Raw genomic sequence first — 18,130 nt, forward strand, 5'->3', positions numbered from 1 at the left:
TTGATAGGATTAACACATCAAGGGAATACTATAGCCTATTTTTCCTATTCCTAATGACTCCATGTTTGGATTTTGATGGTATTTCTACAAGGTCACACAGCAACTTGATGGTACAACTGAGACCAGAATCCTGGGATTTAGATTCCCAGGCTACGACTCTTTATACTATACCATGATGATGCTCAAATGCTTACAGGAGGTGTTTATCATAAAACATAAAAAAAAGGAGCACCAGAGTAAAAAGCATAATCAAGATGAAACAAGTTAAAGGTAATGCCTGGGCTTCCCTAGCAGTACAGTGGTTAAGAATCTGCCTGCCAATGCAGGGGACACGGGTTCGAGCCCTGGTCCAGGAAGATCCCACATGCCGTGGAGCAACTAAGCCCATGCGCCACAACTACTGAGCCTGCACTCTAGAGCCCATGAGCCACAACTACTGAGCCCACGTGCCACAACTACTGAAGCCCACAGGCTTAGAGCCTGTGCTCTGCAACAAGAGAAGCCACCGCAAGAAGAAGCCTGCACACTGCAACAAAGAGTAGCCCCCACTCGCCACAACTAGAGAAAGCCGCACGCAGCAACGAAGACCCAATGCAGTCAAAAATAAATAATAAATAAATAAATTTTAAATAAATAAATAAATAAAGGTAATGCCCCCTCCTCACAGTCCTCTCCCACTTATAAATTCTTCCTTTTTCAGTTTCAAGTATTTAGCTGGTCATATTTTTCTAACTTAAAACTGAGCTCAACTCTGAATATCAGCTTTTCCTAAGCTAGATGTAGGATAAATGAAACTATTAAAACTTTATAGTGTGATCTCCCCAGAGGTGCAAACTGTTTAATTATTTCCCCTCTCACTCCCAAAGTAAGATAATATCCAGCTGGGAAATGATCATTTACATAAAACAATATGTAGAAATTAAAACACTTTAATATAATATAAACATTTCCAGAATATAGACTGATTTTTATCAGTACTTTTTTAGAGCTCTTTAAAACCATATATCATCTTAGTTTACTATAGACTGTTTCATTTTCCACTTTCAGAAATAGAAAATACAAAAATACACTGCAAATTAGATTTAACAAACAAACAAAAAATCAGTCTAAATCGCTTCACATGTTTTCCTTGGAGAAAACCAAGAAACATAAACAAACACACAATAACAACAATAAAATACCACCAACACTAACACAAACCCAAAGAAGGGATGGATTCTGTAATGCCTGGTGATTCATTTAAAATAAATTATCTCCCACAGGTAAGTAATTCACTATCACAGCAATTTGTAGAAGCAGAGACAGCCTCATTAAGGGAAATTACTTTATACATAGGAAACATGTAATTTTTCTTTCAATTTAATAAATGAGGAAAAATAACTTGAGGAAAAGGCATATTGAATACTCTTATTTCACTTGGCTTTTGTTAGCAGTTAAAGTAACTGTCCACTTAGGAAAATTCAATAACATGAATTTAACAAAACCAAACTCTTCAACTTATTTCTTCAATTCAACCTAAGTGAACAAAACTGAAAAGTTCAAAATCCAAGAGAAGACTCATCCTAAAGCACTGACACCTTTGTCTTTTCTTCAACAGGCTTCCTTTTCTCTTATGTTCTTAGGTTCTTCTTAGGTTCTTCTTTCTCAGAGACTAGGTTTAGGCTTGTCTTTTCTTTCAATTCAATTTCAATTTTTACACACAAAAAACTAAGCTTTCTTGAACTGACACTGACTGTATTCACCTCTCCTTTTCTTCATTGGATGTTCCTGTCTTTGTCTAAATTCCCCTATTCTTAACCGATTTCTCATTGGGTAAACAAAGCTAAAAGTTCAAAATCCAAGAATAGACTCATCCCAAAGCATTTCCTCTTCTGTCTTTTCTTCAACAGATTTCTTTTTCTCTTTCTTGTGCTTATGTTCTTCCTTCTCAGAGGGAACACCATGTCTTTTTTTCTTTTTTCGATGCTTAAGCTTTCCTGAACTGACTTTATCTCCCTCTCTTTTCCTTTTCTGGATGCTCTTGTCCTTGTCTAGATCTGTATCCCCATAACTCTTTTTCCTTTTATGCTTCGACTGCTCCTTCTCTGGCTTTTCTTCACCTTCCTCCAGGTGCCTTCTCTTCTGATGTTTCCGTGTATGACTTGCTTCATGGTCACTGGTATTGTTTTCTAAGGAGAGGTGCTTGTAAACTTCAGATTCTACACTGTATGGGCCAGAATTATTTTCCTGTTGACTAAGGCTCAGGGGTACTGGTTTTTCTGGGAAATAGTCTCTGGTGGGTTGACAGTAGGTCATAGAGTCTAATCTCTGTTTGCTGTCATGAGTTGGTAAGCAATGAGGTAACTGCTTTTCCGCTGCCTGTGAAATACTATATGATACTGGGTAATTCTGGAAAGTCTCAAATGGGAGCCTCTGCTCAAACATTCTATGTCTGGGTCTGGAATCAACCATTTCTCTGTATTTATGGGTTTCCACAGAGCTCTTGCTTATATTTCTGAAACAAGTCTTTGGCTCTAGTCCTCTGGCTTTCTGCACTTTGATATAATCCTCAAGTTCATCTTGGAAAGAGTCATATGACCTCTTTGAATGAGCTGGTAACGAGTGATGTAATTGGCTTCCCACTGGTGAAGTACCGTATGGTCGCTGGGAGTTCTGAGAAGTCTCAAATGAAAATCTTTGCTCACACATTCTTGATCTGGGTCCAGAATCAACTTCTCTGTACCCATGGGTTTCCACAGAGCTCTTGCTTATCTTTCTGAAACAAGTCTTTGGATCTAGTCCTCTGGCTTTCTGCACTTTGATATAATCTTCCAGTTCATCTTGGAAAGAGTCATATGTGTTCTTTGAGTGAGCTGGTAAGCAATGAGGTAACTGGTTTTCCACTGTTTGTGAAATATTGTATGGTCCTGGGTATGTCCAGAAAGTCTCACATGGGAGTATTTGTTCAAACATTCTATGTCTGGATCTGGAATCAACTGCTTCTCTGTACCTGCAGGCTTCCAAAGAAGTCTCTTCCGTCTTTCTGAAATAAGTCTTTGGTTCTGGTCCTCTGGTTTTCTGTACTTTGATGTAATCTGTACTTTCATCTTGGTAAGAGTCTGGTGGCTTCTTCGGATTCTTCACTAGATTGGTAACAATGGATTCTCTGCAAACAAGACAGTAGAAAGTTCTTGTTACTAGCTTATTTTATTTGGAATGTTTGCTTTGCTTTCAAAAATATTAGTTTGAAAAAACAAATACAACAGAGGCCCAAACAAAATTTTAAAACCTACCTCAATATAAAAGCTAAAAATTGTGACTTTTTGTATGTCAAAGAGAAGCAGCAGGGATAGTCAGATATCTCCTAAGCACCTCACAATGTTTTACACATAAAAAAATTTTCAGGCCTGGGATGAATGGAAATATGGGTACAAAGAAGCAGACATATTTGACACTGCTATAGTACTTAAAAATATAAGGCATGTTGGGATGTGTGGGAAAGGACCAATAATATTTAATGCCCTAAAGATGGTCTGATCTGAATGTCACATTGCTTTAAAAAATTTTTGATTATTAGTTCCCTGTACAGATCTATAAATGTGACAGCTATTTATTCTGGAACCCTGAGAACGGACTTGAGGTTATGGGGAGGGGGAAGGGTGAGCTGTGACAGGGCGAGAGAGAGTCATGGACATATACACACTAACAAACGTAGTAAGGTAGATAGCTAGTGGGAAGCAGCCGCATGGCACAGGGATATTGGCTTGGTGCTTTGTGACAGCCTGGAGGGGTGGGATAGGGAGGGTGGGAGGGAGGGAGACGCAAGAGGGAAGACATATGGGAACATATGTTTATGTATGACTGATTCACTTTGTTATAAAGCAGAAACTAACACACCATTGTAAAGCAATTATACCCCAATAAAGATGTTAAAAAAAAAAAAGAGTCTAAATGAAGGTTAATTTGGTCAGTGAGACAACTTAGCTACTTAGTATTCAGACTCAATAATATAAATATTTTCCACTAAAATAATGTAACCGAAATAGTATGCTTTGATTTTAAAAGCAACAACAAAAAATATACAATAGTTAAGTGCCCCACTGTCCCACTACCTGACTTATCCGATCCCCAATTGTCCACTCAATCCTCTCCTCCTTAAAATAACAAAACAGATTGGAATAAATGTGTATTGAGCTCCTACTATGTGCCAGTCAGGCACCTTGCACATATTTTTATATTTCGTTATAACCACTTTATGTCAGAGCTGTCCAAAGTTACATATGTGGCAGAAAGATAGATCTGGTATTCCAATTCAGTTCTGTCTAACAACAAGACCTTCTTTCTTAACCACTATACCTCATTGGAAGGATGATGACTGGATCACTGAATCTCTGGAACTAGCCAACCTTCCAGGGATTACAGGGATTATTTGAATTTATATGGTTAGCCTGAGAATGATCCTTTAGCATCTTTCCAAAGAAGGACAATGCTGTCTGGTCAGGAGGAGTGCCAGTTAGCCAGCTCTGTCAGTTACTATCATGGCTAGAGAACTCCCTGGGAGATGGAACTAACATACAATATGTTACAAATATCACCAACCATACCCAGGATCAACTCTTAGGGAAATAAATGCCTAGAAAGTTTGTAAAGTACATGCAAAGGTACTTGACAGAAGCCCTGGTCTTTGGTATCACAGGAGCATTTTGGCAAGAAATACTTACTTAATTTGATGTTCACTTCCTTGCATATGGGACCGGAACATTTCTAAAGATGTAAAGGTGATATTACAAATATGACAAACATAGGTTTTCATACTAAATGCTGAAAAAACAGAGAGTTCAAGTTAATAAGGTCAATAGGAATACACTTCGAATCACATAGCTGGACAGGAATTTACTAGAGATCATCTACTTGAGCCTTCCCAATTTAAAGCTAAGGCCCAGAGAGGTCAAATGACTTGGTCAAAGTCACACAGCATTAGTAACAAAGATAGCCTCTCAGAGCCCATGTCTCTTAATTTAAAGTCCAAAATTTTTCACACTACACCACACTGCCTCTCTAGCCTTGGCCTCTTTCCTAAGAAACTGCTATCTGCCTGTTTATTGTTGCTACATGAAAGTACAACAGACACTTCAAATCTAGCATGCCCAATCAATCTTTGCCTCTTAATCCCTCAACCAACCTCTTTTTTGTTTGCCCCTAATTCTCTTTCTACCCAACTAAAACTTGAAACATCCCAAAATATTAAAAACAAATAAAAGAAAATTCTTACTCTCTTACCTGAAATCACTGTAGTGCATTACTTTACCAAAAGTTATTTCTACAGACAGATTTTAGAAATGAGAGAGGTTCAGTGAGCCCCACTCTCAGGATAAATTCTGAAAGCAAAATTCTAAAACAAAACTGCTAGTTACCACTTCATAAGAGTCAAGAACTATAGAATAGATATACTAGCTACCTCTCTATTCTGATTCATAGGTAGAACAGGAAGCAGGTGACAGATTAAGTTTTATTTTCTTAATCTTATCACCTTCCACTTTCTCTTTGGTCTGAAGAAGCAAATTAATAAATTTCATAAGCTAAATATAAAAACAATCCCACCCTAAGGAAGAGGCAATAAACTGATGGCTGCAGAGATTTTTAGGGTCAGGGAAGACCATCTTCTTTTAAATCAAACAGCAACTTAATCATTTAAAGGCCACTAAATTAATTATTACTAAGTGTATTGGCCTTGTCTAAGCAAAGATTATTCACAGAAACAGGAGATTATTGTCAAGTAGAAAGAAAGAAATTGACTTTAAAGAACATGAGGACTACGTTCACTATTGACATATACTCTGTGGTGGGCCCAGGAGAGCTCAGCCAGTTATGTCAAAGTCTAAATAAATAATTCTTCAAAACTATCCTCTCTTCCTGTGCTCTGATTTTGTGCTTGCCAAGTCACTTCTGATTATAATTTGGTTTCCCATATTACTGATACAAAAAAGAGGATACCCTAGATGATAGATATTTTTTTAAAAAACCTCAGAACTGGAAATATATATTTCTCCTCCTACCATAAATCAATACCAGAATGACAGTGTATTAAACTACAATGTTTCCCAGCCTTCTCTGGCAAGAATCACCTGGAGGTCTCGAGAGGAAGGCCTCCCACTAGCAGCCGTGAGGCTGTTCTTGAGGAAGGCTGATTCCAGCACAGTCATGGCTGCAGCTAGAAGGATTCCTGGACCAAGCCACCATGGTGTAGCAGCATTCTTTGAAAAACAACGACTGAGCCAGTGACCGTGTGGATGAAAGGCTCTTGGTGCTGCAGCAAGGAGTCAGTGCTGTGCCTCTGAGGCGGGAGAGCCAACTTCAGGAAACTGGTCAACAAGAGACCTCCCAACTCCATATAATATCAAACGGCAAAAATCTCCCAGAGATCTCCATCTCAATGCCAGCACCCAGCTTCACTCAATGACCAGCAAGCTACAGTGCTGGACACCCTACGCCAAACAACTAGCAAAACAGGAACACAACCCCACCCATTAGCAGAGAGGCTGCCTAAAATCATAACAACCTAAGTGCCCATCATCGGATGAATGGATAAAGAAGATGTGGCACTTATATACAATGGAATATTATTCAGCCATAAAAAGAAATGAAATTGAGCTATTTGTAATGAGGTGGATAGACCTAGAGTCTGTCATACAGAGTGAAGTAAGTCAGAAAGAGAAAGACAAATACCATATGCTAACACATATATATGGAATTTAAGAAAAAAATGTCATGAAGAACCTAGGGGTAAGACAGGAATAAAGACACAGACCTACTAGAGTACGGACTTGAGGATATGGGGAGGTGGAAGGGTGATCTGTGACAAAGCGAGAGAGAGGCATGGACATATATACACTACCAAACGTAAGGTAGATAGCTAGTGGGAAGCAGTCGCATAGCACAGGGAGATCAGCTTGGTGCTTTGTGACCGCCTGGAGGGGTGGGATAGGGAGGGTGGGAGGGAGGGAGATGCAAGAGGGAAGAGATATGGGAACATAAGTATATGTATAACTGATTCCCTTTGTTATAAAGCAGAAACTAAGACACCATTGCAAAGCAATTACACTCCAATAAAGATGTTAAAAAAAAAAAAGAATCACCTGGAGTGTGAGTTTAAAATACAGATCCCTAGACCCCCTCCTCTGGAGAATATGATTCATTGGGACAGGGATTGTGTATTTTAACAGTACCCCAGCTAGTTATTGTCAGAGGATGTGTGGAGAAAACCACTAAGGGAATACCTTTCCAGTTCCTTGGTTATTTTTCTGCATCTTCCAATTTTGTTTTTGGTTTGCGGAGTCCCTGATTTGAGGCTGATCACCTCTGAAGACTCTGGACTTCCTGCAAAGCTGAGGACTAAATCCAGGACTCTGCATGCTCATAACAACCCTTTTCAGGAAATTATTACTAACCTTATTTCACAGGTGGGAAAATTAAGGCTCATATTCACTTGGCCAATACCATGTATTTTGAGGGCACCCAAGTTATGCAAGATAAGCAGGAATCCTGGTTTCCTCTAGACTAGTGGTTCTTAAGGTTAGTTACACATTGGAACCTTGTGGAGAACTCTAAAAATATTCATGTTACAGCTCCACATAAAACTAATTTAATCAGAATCTCTAGGGGTAGAACCAGGCTTTCTTACTTTTTGAAAGCACTCTAGATGATTTTTCTGTGCAGACACTGTTGAGCACCACTGCCTAGATTATCAAGTCAATGATCTTCAGTATGATTATAAACTCAGATTATATTTCAGAGGTTTTACATATTTGTTTAGTGCTTATAGAGTATATTGTATATAATGTTCTCCTCAGTTCCTCCTTGGTTTCTTCACAAGTTATACCAGAAGATTATAATATAGGCAATATAGTAGTTTAGAGCAGCTGCAGGTCACATATGAAAGATCCAGAGGCAGTTCTGGAACTATGGTCTGCTTTCTATTACCTTAGCCTTTGTCTTTTTCACACACTGATATTCTTTATCTTTTTCTAGGATATAGACATCTCAGAAAATAATATATAAAAATGGTGTAAACCCTTTCTGTGAAGACATGAAGTCTATTTATTGGCCCCAAGATCAAAATTCCTGGTCTGATCCTACTGAAACCTGCCTCTACTATGCTCCTTACACTGTCCATTCTCCTATCTGAGTCTGCTCCTTGGGCCTGTCAAACTTTGCTCCCCTCAGCCCTGCTAGGATTCCGTTTCTGACTTCACCCAGAAACTCAAGCTTCTTTGCAACCTGTAACTTTCAGAATCATCCATAAGCTAACACTTGTGGAGCCCACTTTTCTCCTAATCACAGCCGTATCTCATAACTCCCTGGACTAAGGTCTTTGTTTTCAAAGGATAGATTGAGGAACTGCATATCTTTATAGTCTAACATTTTGGTTCTCAATCTTGGCTCTATATCATAACCTCTTGGGGAGTTAAAAAAGAGAAAACAAAACACTAATGTGTGGGTCCCAGGGATTCTAATTTAATTGATTTTAGCGATGGCCTGTGCATTGGGATTTCTAAAAGCTGCCTGCATGATTCTAGTATGTAGTCAAGAATGAGAACCATTGATCTAGTATCTTAAATGGGGAAAATCAACTGAGAGCTACATGCAAGCAAAAATGCAACTTAATGTGGCATTTAGCTTATGAAGAAAAACAGAAAATGTCCAGTTTACATGTTTTTAAATTATGGCAGGAAAACAAAATATTTCAAGAAAACTAACATTTGTTGATGACCTATTCTGTGATGGGTACTGTATATACTGCTTCATTTCATCCTCTTTCAATCCTGTGAAGTAGTCTTATTTTCATTTTATACCTGAGGAATCTGAGGTGCAACTGGGCAACTGACTTCAAACATTTCTCCAAATCTATGTTTATCCCACTACACAACACTGCCTTTCAATAAACAATTATCAAATATTGAGAAAAACCATATACTCATTCCCATATAAAGCACTGAGAAGGATATTGCAGAATAAAATACAATCCCTTGTCTCAAGGGGGCCAATTCAGTTAAGGGACTATAATTAATGCAACTGTCAATGAACAGTAATACCTATGAAAAATCAGAGGAAGGGGAGAATATCAAGAGCTAGAGAAGCGAGGGAAGTTGTGATGGACTTTGGAGGAAAAGAAGGATTTGAATTGTAAGGAAAGCAGTTAGGGAATTCCAGGGGATGAAAACAATATCAGGTATGGAAGAGACAGAAATGAGCATGATGTGCTGAATTCAAATAATCTGTTCAACGAACACTAAACACCTCTGTGGCACCAAGCATCATGCTAGATGCTAGAGGTACAAGATTAATAAATTGGGCAGGTTGCTCACAAATCCAAGTGAGAAACAGACACATGAACAGAGGATTTCAATCTCATTTGGTAAAAGGTAAGACAAGTATGCTTAAGAGGTATGGGAATTCAATGAAGCAGAGGCACTTAGTACAATATGGGAGCCTGAAGAGGGCTACTGGAAGAGATGATGCCTTAGTTAAACTTGGAAAAATGAAAAATAGTTAACGGTTAAAAGAGTTGAGAAGAGTACTGTAGGCAGAGGAAATAGCATGAAAAGAACACAGAAGTGTTTACAGTAACTAGTTAAAATTTGGAATTGTTGCAGAATAAAGTATAAGGGGATGAGATGGGAGAGGCAAAAGTATATCACATCAAAGAGACTTTTATATTATGCTAAGGAGCCTAGATTTTTATTCTGTGGGCTGGGAAACCTTGAAGTGGTTTAAGTAGTAAGTAACATGGTCAGCTGTGTGTTTTAGAGAAATCTCTCCTCTAACTGCAATATGGAGGGTAATTTTAAGAGGAGCAAGCCTGGAAGTAAGGAGACCACAGTTACATAAGGCAAGAGATGAGGAGGGCATGGGCTAGAAAGGTCACAGTAGGGGTAGAGAGAAGCAGGGATATTGGTGAAATACTTACCATTAAAACAGACAAAATTTAATGACTGAGTGAATGTGGGAGATAAGGGAGAAGGAGGAATCTAGAGAAGTCTAAAATACCTCTCAGCATAGTTTGGTGACTGAGTGGGTGGTGATCCTAACTGAAATTGGAACTTCATAAGGAAGCACTATTTTAGGATGTGGGAGAATAAGCATTGGTGAGTTTGAATTTGGACACACAGAGTCTGATATATCTGTGAGATTTTCATGTAAAGGTGTCCAATAGGCAGTTAGATATGGGAATTTGAAAGGCAGAAGATAGGTTAATTTTGGAGAAGTCAGGGGATGGGGGTTACTTAAGACAATCAGAGTGGGTGAGATGTCCTGAGGATAATGTATGGGTGGGCATAGCAACACCAACATAATGATAAAAACCCTGGAGAGCACCACTCTTTAAACTAGATGGTAGAGGAGGAGGGGGACCATGAAAAATCAAGAAGTAAAGGACAAAGTTGTAAGGATGAACAGGAGAGACTGATGTCAAAGGAGGAAAGTTTAGTGAATGGAGTAAAGATGGCCATTGGATTCAGAAATTTAGAAGTCACAATAACCCCGTGAGGGACAGTTTCAGTGGAACGGTACAGTGGTGGTGTGGAGGGCTGGGGGAATGTGTGTCAACAAATGGTAATGAGTTGAGGAGTGAATATCAGTAAAGACAGTTAAGAGTATATTTGAAAACAAAAACAACAACACAACCAAAAAAAACCTGGCAAAGAAGAGAAGGGGAAAGTGTAGTAGTTAAAGGGAAACTCAAGGTTAAGGGATTATTTGGTTAAGGCAAGATACTTGGTATGCACATTTGATGGCCACATTTTTCTTGATGAAATAAGGAATAAGCTTGCCTGAATGTTGTGAGGAGGGGGAGTGTTGAACAGTAGAAGAGAGTCCTGGAGAGTGGTGTAGGCTTAAAAATCACTGCTGAAAGGAAAGTGAAGGAAAAGGAAAAGTATTAAGTAGGACTAAAAGGCCACAGAGATTGGATACTAAGACTCTGTAGAGGCACCCAGTCTCTAGCCTTATATAATTCTCCATAGCATCACTCAGTGTTCTGAATGTAAAAGTAGAACAAGTGGACTGTGGAATTGATCCTGGGTTGAAATCTTGCTACTAGGTAGTGAGAGAATAACAATGAGGTATAAGTAAAGCCTTCCAGAAGGTGGTTACAGCATTAAACTGTGAGATGATGGTAGTGAAAATGCAATGGAAGGATAAAGGAAGAAGAAACAGTTCTAAAAAGACCTGATAAGACTGTGGACGGATAGGAGATAGGGAAATTTAGTCAAAGATGCCCTCAAGGATTCAAGTGTGGGTGACTAATAAATAGTGGTACTACTGGCAAAGAAAGAAAACTTGGTAAATTTAAGGTGGTTTTAGGGAAGATTATTAATTCAGTTTTAGATATGCTGAGTTACAGGTGAAGGTGAGACATCTAAGTGCAATAATGGGGCTAGAAATTAGTAAAATAAACAAAACAAATACAGTAAATTAAAAATACATACATATTTTATTTCCATATTGTTATGGTAGCCATTCCTGTGCTAATAAGATCTGGACTGAATGAGGGACATGAAGAGAGCAGTAAGAATGATGAAGAAAAAGGGAAAGAGATTAGATATAGTAGAAACATATATAAACCATAGCAAACAGAAAAGAAGGCAGAGACAGAAAGAAGGGAGAAAATGGGTGAAGAGTGAATATAGTTAAAGTGGCACAGGTTAAGCTGTTTTTGTCTTACCGCTTGCTCACTTATAATATGGGCTTCTGCTGTAGCTGTTCTTTGCAATTCTCATTTGCTACTTTAAATTCTCCAGCTATTTTTTTAATCCTCAAATGTTTACTGTTATCAAAATGAAATAGTCAAGGCAGGGTTGAAAATCTGTTCTTTGAGCTTCATCTTCAGAGGCTAGTATAAAATGACTTCAAAGACTGGATTAAATTATGCTGATGATCAGCACTCGCCTCCCCAGCCAGATAAAAATTTCACCAAAATCCTTCTCTCAATCTAATAACCTTGAAACTTCAGAGTGCTAAAATGACCCTCCTTTCAGAAGTGACCAAAGTGCACACATTTCTCATGGCTGACACACTTCTCAGTTCCAATTTACCTAATGCCACAAACTAGAAGTCACTTATTTCAGATCACCCTCAGCGTAGCGATGGGAAAAATACCCTAACAAGTGGGAGTCTGTCATTTCTCCAAACATCTACGACTTTCAGAAGCCCTACCACTTCTATTTCTACACTTGCCTAAATCAACGTTCTTTAAAATCCTAGATAAAAATACAGATCTCTATGTAACTTTTGGGGACATGTTGAATCACATTAAGCAGAAAACTTAATAGTACAAACACAGGGTTAGCACTCAATAAATAAAGGTTAATAGTTCACTGATTCATATATTAAACTAATCTCTATTGAGGTAGGCCTACTCTGTGCCAGTTTCTATCTCTAGTACTAGAAATACAGATGAGTTAGATGAAGTCCCTTCCCTCAAAGACCTTACATTCTAGTGGGAGATAAAGACACAGGGAGAGATAATTAGATATTCAGGTTAAGGAAGCACAGAATATAAGCCTTGAAGGAAGTGAAAAGGCTTGAAAGAAGTGAAATGAGTAGGAGTTGGTCAAGAGAAGAGGGACATGAAGACATTCTAGGCAAAATGGCAGCATGAAGGGCACAGAGACAAGAAATGGGGTAATGGTTTCTGGAAACCATAAGTAGTTTGTAGATTCTGACCCACATAAATCATAGGAGGAAGTAGCAGGGAATAAGCCTGGAGAAGGAGATAGGGACAAGAGGGTAGAGAGCTATGAAGCTTAGATTTTTATCCTTAGAAAATAGAGAAATAAGGACTTTTAAGCAGGGGAATGACATGAAAAGACGTACACTTTAGATGAAACACTCTAGTGGTTAAACTGAGGGTAGATCTGGGGAGACAAAACTGATGGCAAGGAGAGTAGTTAGAGGTTGTGGCAATATTCTAGAACAATGCTTCTCAAAATTTATTGTGAGTACAAATCACCTAAGCATCTTGTTAAAATGCAGATTCTGATTCAGTAGGTCTGCAGTGAGGCCTGAGATTCTTTTTTCTAACAAGCTCCCAAGTGATGTTTATAATGCTGGCCACAAACCACACTTTGAGTAGCAAAACTCTAGAAAAGATGTTGAGGGCCTGAACTAGTATGGGAAAAGCATGGCTGGAGAAAAGGTAACAGTAAGATTCAGGAGGTAAAACAGTCATGGCTTGGTGCCTCATTAGATATAGGAAGTGAAGTAGATGGTGCTGAGGGATTTACAATTAACTACAGGTTTCTACTTTGAATGACTGAGTGGATTTGAAATGGCTATGAGGTATACAGGTGAAGAGGTAGCTGCTCTTTGAATATATGAATCTAAAGCTTTGCAGAAAGGTCATAAGCATACAGATGACAGATGAAATCAGAGGAACGGATTAGATCATGTTATAGATTAAGGTCAAGAATGGAACCATGGGAACGTCTACATTTAGACAATGAATTTAAAAAAGAGCCCCCAAAGAAAACAGAAAATAAATAGAAACACGGGAAAAGAACAATAGCATAAGGAGTTACTAATGACAAAGAATAGAGCTTCAAGGAGGGAGTAATGAACATTTTCACATTAAGCAAAAAGGTCTAGTAAGGAAAGAATTGAAAAATAATGGTGAGTAGAGGAAAAGTGGGTGGAGAAGAGAATATGAAAAGGGAATAAAAATACTAGTAGTGAGATGGTGCCTGTGGGGGAAAAATGAAAAAACATATGGTTAGAAGAGCAAGTGGATCACTCCAGTCAGGATCAGAATCTTTATTGCACCTGAATTCTTGCCACTCTTTCTCAGCTCTTTTGTTCATCCTCTCTCCTTCCCACTGCTATCAATCTAAATCATATACTTCCTCTATAAAGATTTTCTGAACCATGATGTTTGGCTTCTCTGGTTACCAAAAATATGTACACAAAAATCCATGTCTGCAGCCTCTTGCAATGAAGTATTATTAACCCAATTAGTTATACACTTGCCCCTTCAGGGAAAATAGTATATCTTCATTTGTATTCCCAAGAATAACTAGCCTAGCAACTAAGAGACACTTAAGTCATACTTAGTGACCGAATGATATAACTACATGATACTAATTAAAAATACTTCCTTATGTACCTATGATATAACATGAAACCGTGGTAATACCTATATTTTATTAGTAAGTGTCATCTAAACCTTTCTGGGTCTCATTTTCTAGAAAACCAACAGACAGACCTATATGGACTCAAAAGTCCTTATCGAAAATTCTATGATCCCATGAGTATTATAAACCTTGTATTCAGTAAAAGCAAAATAGTATATACATAAGCCAGATATGTTTAATAAAATATAAACTTTCTAAGAAAGAGATTTGGGATAATTTTACTATTTACCATTTGCATCTGATTTTGCTGGAAGAGGTTTCTCTCTTATCTTGTCTACAAACTTCTTCTTAGCTTCATTTCTTTTGTGTTTTTTCCCAACATAATGTTGTTGGGCCATTAATGGACCATTAAAGGAAGCAGGACAGAGCTTACAATACTTGTTTGGATTATTCAAATCCAAAGCACTGCTGGAAGAGGAAGGCGTAGTCTCATCTTTAATCCCACCTGGAGGAGGCTTGACAACAAGGGGCTTCAGAAAAGTTGACTCAGCAGAAGTAGTAATAGGCACACCTGCTGAAATAGTCATAATGAAAAGTGATCAACATGTGTCCAGCTATTAGAGCTGCATTCATTATAAAGTATTAGGGAAAGTTAGAGTTTTTTTAAAACCTACTATCTCTGGACTTTTTCCATATAGGGCTGTTGGATAAAGGTACTCAGGATAAAACGAATTTCCTTCTGTGAGAATAGAAATTTGAATACAAGTCTGTCACCAAGTTTCTCCAACAAAGATACAGGAAAGAATATTCAGCATTAGGCATGTATTTCAAATGAATTTTATTCATCTGAAAAATCAATAAAGGCATAAGAGATGTCTTAGGATGGTTCTTGAAATTAGTGAGGGTAAAAGAGATGGTACCAACTTCTAAGTTGGTGTCTTTCTTGAGTAGCAAAGTAAATCACCTATTCAGTCCAGATTTGTGGTGTCTGTATCAAAATAAAATTTATGCAGTTGTTTAAGGGCTATAAAATTATGTTTCCACATTTACAGTTATTTCAGATCTCTTTCATTTAGTCTCCTCTCTGAGCCCAAATTTATGAATTTTGGGGACTAAAGATAAGGCTTTACAAGATGCTTTCTCTTGTAGGGCACACTGATTCTGTCCCTCTTGACTGACAGGCAGAAAAACAAATATACAAAAATTAGAGAGACTAGAATAAATTTAAAAATAATTCTGGTTTCATTTATTAAGAAAACTATATGTTTTAATGCTGATGAGGCCTACACTATGAGTTGGAAATTAACGTTGGTAAAATTTCCATGCTAGACATGCTTTATTCCTAAAGTGTTGAAGCTAGTGAGAATGTGGTAAATTATTTATTCCAGAGAATTGATCATCTTATTTTTTGTTCTGGCACACATTTTCAAAATACAGGCACATTTTCAAAATACAGGCTGGGTTTTCCAGGGTGTACTCTGCCACTTCAGGCCAGAAGTGAGATCTGTGGGTCAGTTCTCTCATGCGCTGGCGGCCCAACATCACTGGAAGGAGGAAACAGCAATGTTTTACAGTTCTCTGTATCTTTGGCATCTAACATAAAATAAGTACTCAATAACTGCTGATTGATAATGCTAGTAGTACCTTTTCTTTATATTCATAGGAAGAAAGAAATGAGCAATCCGGTAGAAGAAGATTCCATACCTTTTTTTTTTGGCTATAGTTATAGTCAGAAAATGCTGCAACATAACTATATTATGGTGAAGACATTGGTCTGAACACACACTATGAGGTAATGTTTTGGAAAGTACTAAAGCAAAAAAAGAAGAATGAGATAGATGCCAAGGGTAAGAAGTAAGAAGGAGCTAAGACTTTATAATTTGATTAGAAACTGGAGAGTTCAGGTTGCTTATTGTTCTTTCTGTATAGCAACATAGCAAATAACTTGCTTTTATTTGGATTTAATAAACTGAAAAGGAGAGGTCACAACATTTCTTAAAATTCAGCTAGCAATTATGATCTCTATATTAAATTACAAGGATACAGAAAGAGATTAACCAGGCAGAAGAAGAACCAAGTTACTGTGGCAGAGTAAAAGTCTCTCCAATAAAAAATGGATGGCAGAGATGGGAAAAAATTATAGAGAGACCCTGTGTTGAAGTTAAAGAGTGAATGTCATCTTACCCATCTCTGGCTGAAATCCTGATGGAGATACCTGATCATGCTCCTCCATTAATTGCTTCAGTTTTTTAGCATGGAATTTCCCCACATAGTGAGACTGAGCAACAACTGGGGAGCTAAAAATCATGTTGCAGAGATCACAAAATTTGTTTCTGTCCACTACTTCACTCCTATGCATCTGAAATAAGCACAATCTTGTTAGAAAGATTCAATAACTCAAACTTTCGAATTACAACATCAACAAAGGACACTCACCTGAAAATTCCTAACATCCATCTTCATTTTCTTACCAGGCACTTCATTTTGTTCCCCATGCATTTGAAAATAAAACCTAACATTTTGATCATGTTTTTCACTCTAAAAAAATATATATATAATATGACTTTGTTTATTCAATAACAGAGGTACCCCAAATTTACACCTCTTCAAATTTGAGGACAGTACCCGTGAATTGAAATATATTTAATGTGTACCAAGTTTACGAAAAGGCTTCACATGCTTTCAAATCTCTAAATCTCAATTAAAATGAAAATAATGCTGTAATTTAGAGTCCAATAACTTCTAGGTTTTTGTTTTTGACAGAGACTCCTAGATTTTTTTGCCTAATATCAAACTTATTCTTCTTCCTTAGTTACACATCTTAGGCAATATACCCAGCTAAAAGACTGCATGTTCCAGCCTCCCTTTCAGCAAGACGTAATCTTGTGACTCTATTCTGGCCAATAAGATGTAATCTGAAATGCTGGGTAGAACTTCTGGGAAGCCTCCTAAAAGGATGGAGGATGAACCCTTCTAACCTTCTTCCCTCCTGCTTCTGGAATTAAGATTTAAAGGTCATCTGGGACTATGGAGGATCTTGAGGACAGAGGCTAGTTCATCAGAGTAGAAAGAGAGAAAATGCCTAGATCTCTGATAATGTTATGGAGCTGTCACATCAGCCCTGTACTGCTTACCTCTAAAATTCTTTTATGTGAGGAAATTAATTCTTCTAGGTTAGGCACATTAGAAAAATCTCTGAACAAATGTAGAACAAAATACATAATAACGAAAATGTTGGTGTAAATAGAAGGGAAACTAACATTCCTGAACATATACTGTGAGGCAACTACTTACCCTCTCTCTACAGCATTTTAAATTGTGAAATATATATATATAGAAAAGCACAGGAAATAATATAGCTGAAGTACATACCCACTGCCCAGTTTTAACAGATATTATTAACATTTTTCTATATTTGTTTCAGATCTCCTTTTCAAAAGAGGTGAAATTTTACACATACAGTCCTATCTCCTCATGCCAACAATCCCTCCCCTCCTCCCGATAGGTAACCACTATCTTAAAGTTGGTCTATATCATTTCCTCTATGCCTCTCTTCTTTTACTAGATATGCATGTACCCATAAACAGTATTATGTACTACTGTCATTTTTTTAATTTTATGAAAATGAAATCAGTCTATTCATATCCTTTTCAACTTTTTATAACTCAATATTATGTAAGATTTGCCCATATTGATACATATAGCTCTAGTTCATTCATATTACATGCTGCATAATATTCCACTCCATATGCTACCCATCAAGTTACCTACTGAAGGCAGTTATGTTTCTGTTTATTTTGCTATCACAAGCATTTCTGCACTGAACATATGTAAATATATCTCCTAATATAATGTCCAAGAGTTTCTTTAAAGTAGACACCTAGATATGGACTATTTGGCTTATAAGGTATGAGGGTTTTCAGCTTTAATAGGTATTATAAAATTTCTCTCCAAAGATGTTGAAGCAAGCAACTATATTCCAATAAAAAATAATTTAAAAAAAGATGTTGAAGCAGTTTACAACT

General features: G+C 37.5%; 1 protein-coding gene across 5 annotated transcripts in view; it reads right to left on the reverse strand.

The window, feature by feature from the left end:
• Nucleotides 1-993: 993 nt before the first annotated feature.
• ZMAT1 (zinc finger matrin-type 1) overlaps nucleotides 994-18,130 on the reverse strand; it is a gene marked incomplete at its 5' end in the record, with an annotated part of 34,111 nt that continues 16,974 nt past the window's right edge. For 2 of the 5 annotated variants that reach the window (XM_079909649.1, XM_079909652.1), the window contains 4 exons: nucleotides 994-3,145; nucleotides 4,701-4,800; nucleotides 14,395-14,679; nucleotides 16,290-16,464. In XM_079909649.1, the coding sequence (XP_079765775.1) occupies nucleotides 1,831-3,145; nucleotides 4,701-4,800; nucleotides 14,395-14,679; nucleotides 16,290-16,464 (1,875 nt within the window). In that variant the 3' untranslated portion in view covers nucleotides 994-1,830. Of the gene's footprint in view, nucleotides 3,146-4,700; nucleotides 4,801-14,394; nucleotides 14,680-16,289; nucleotides 16,465-16,541; nucleotides 16,644-18,130 lie in introns of all 5 variants that reach the window. The other 3 variants (XM_079909653.1, XM_079909650.1, XM_079909651.1) reach the window with 3 other exon arrangements.

Source organism: Stenella coeruleoalba (genome assembly GCF_951394435.1).
Source record: "Stenella coeruleoalba genome assembly, chromosome: X".
NCBI lineage: Eukaryota > Metazoa > Chordata > Mammalia > Artiodactyla > Delphinidae > Stenella > Stenella coeruleoalba.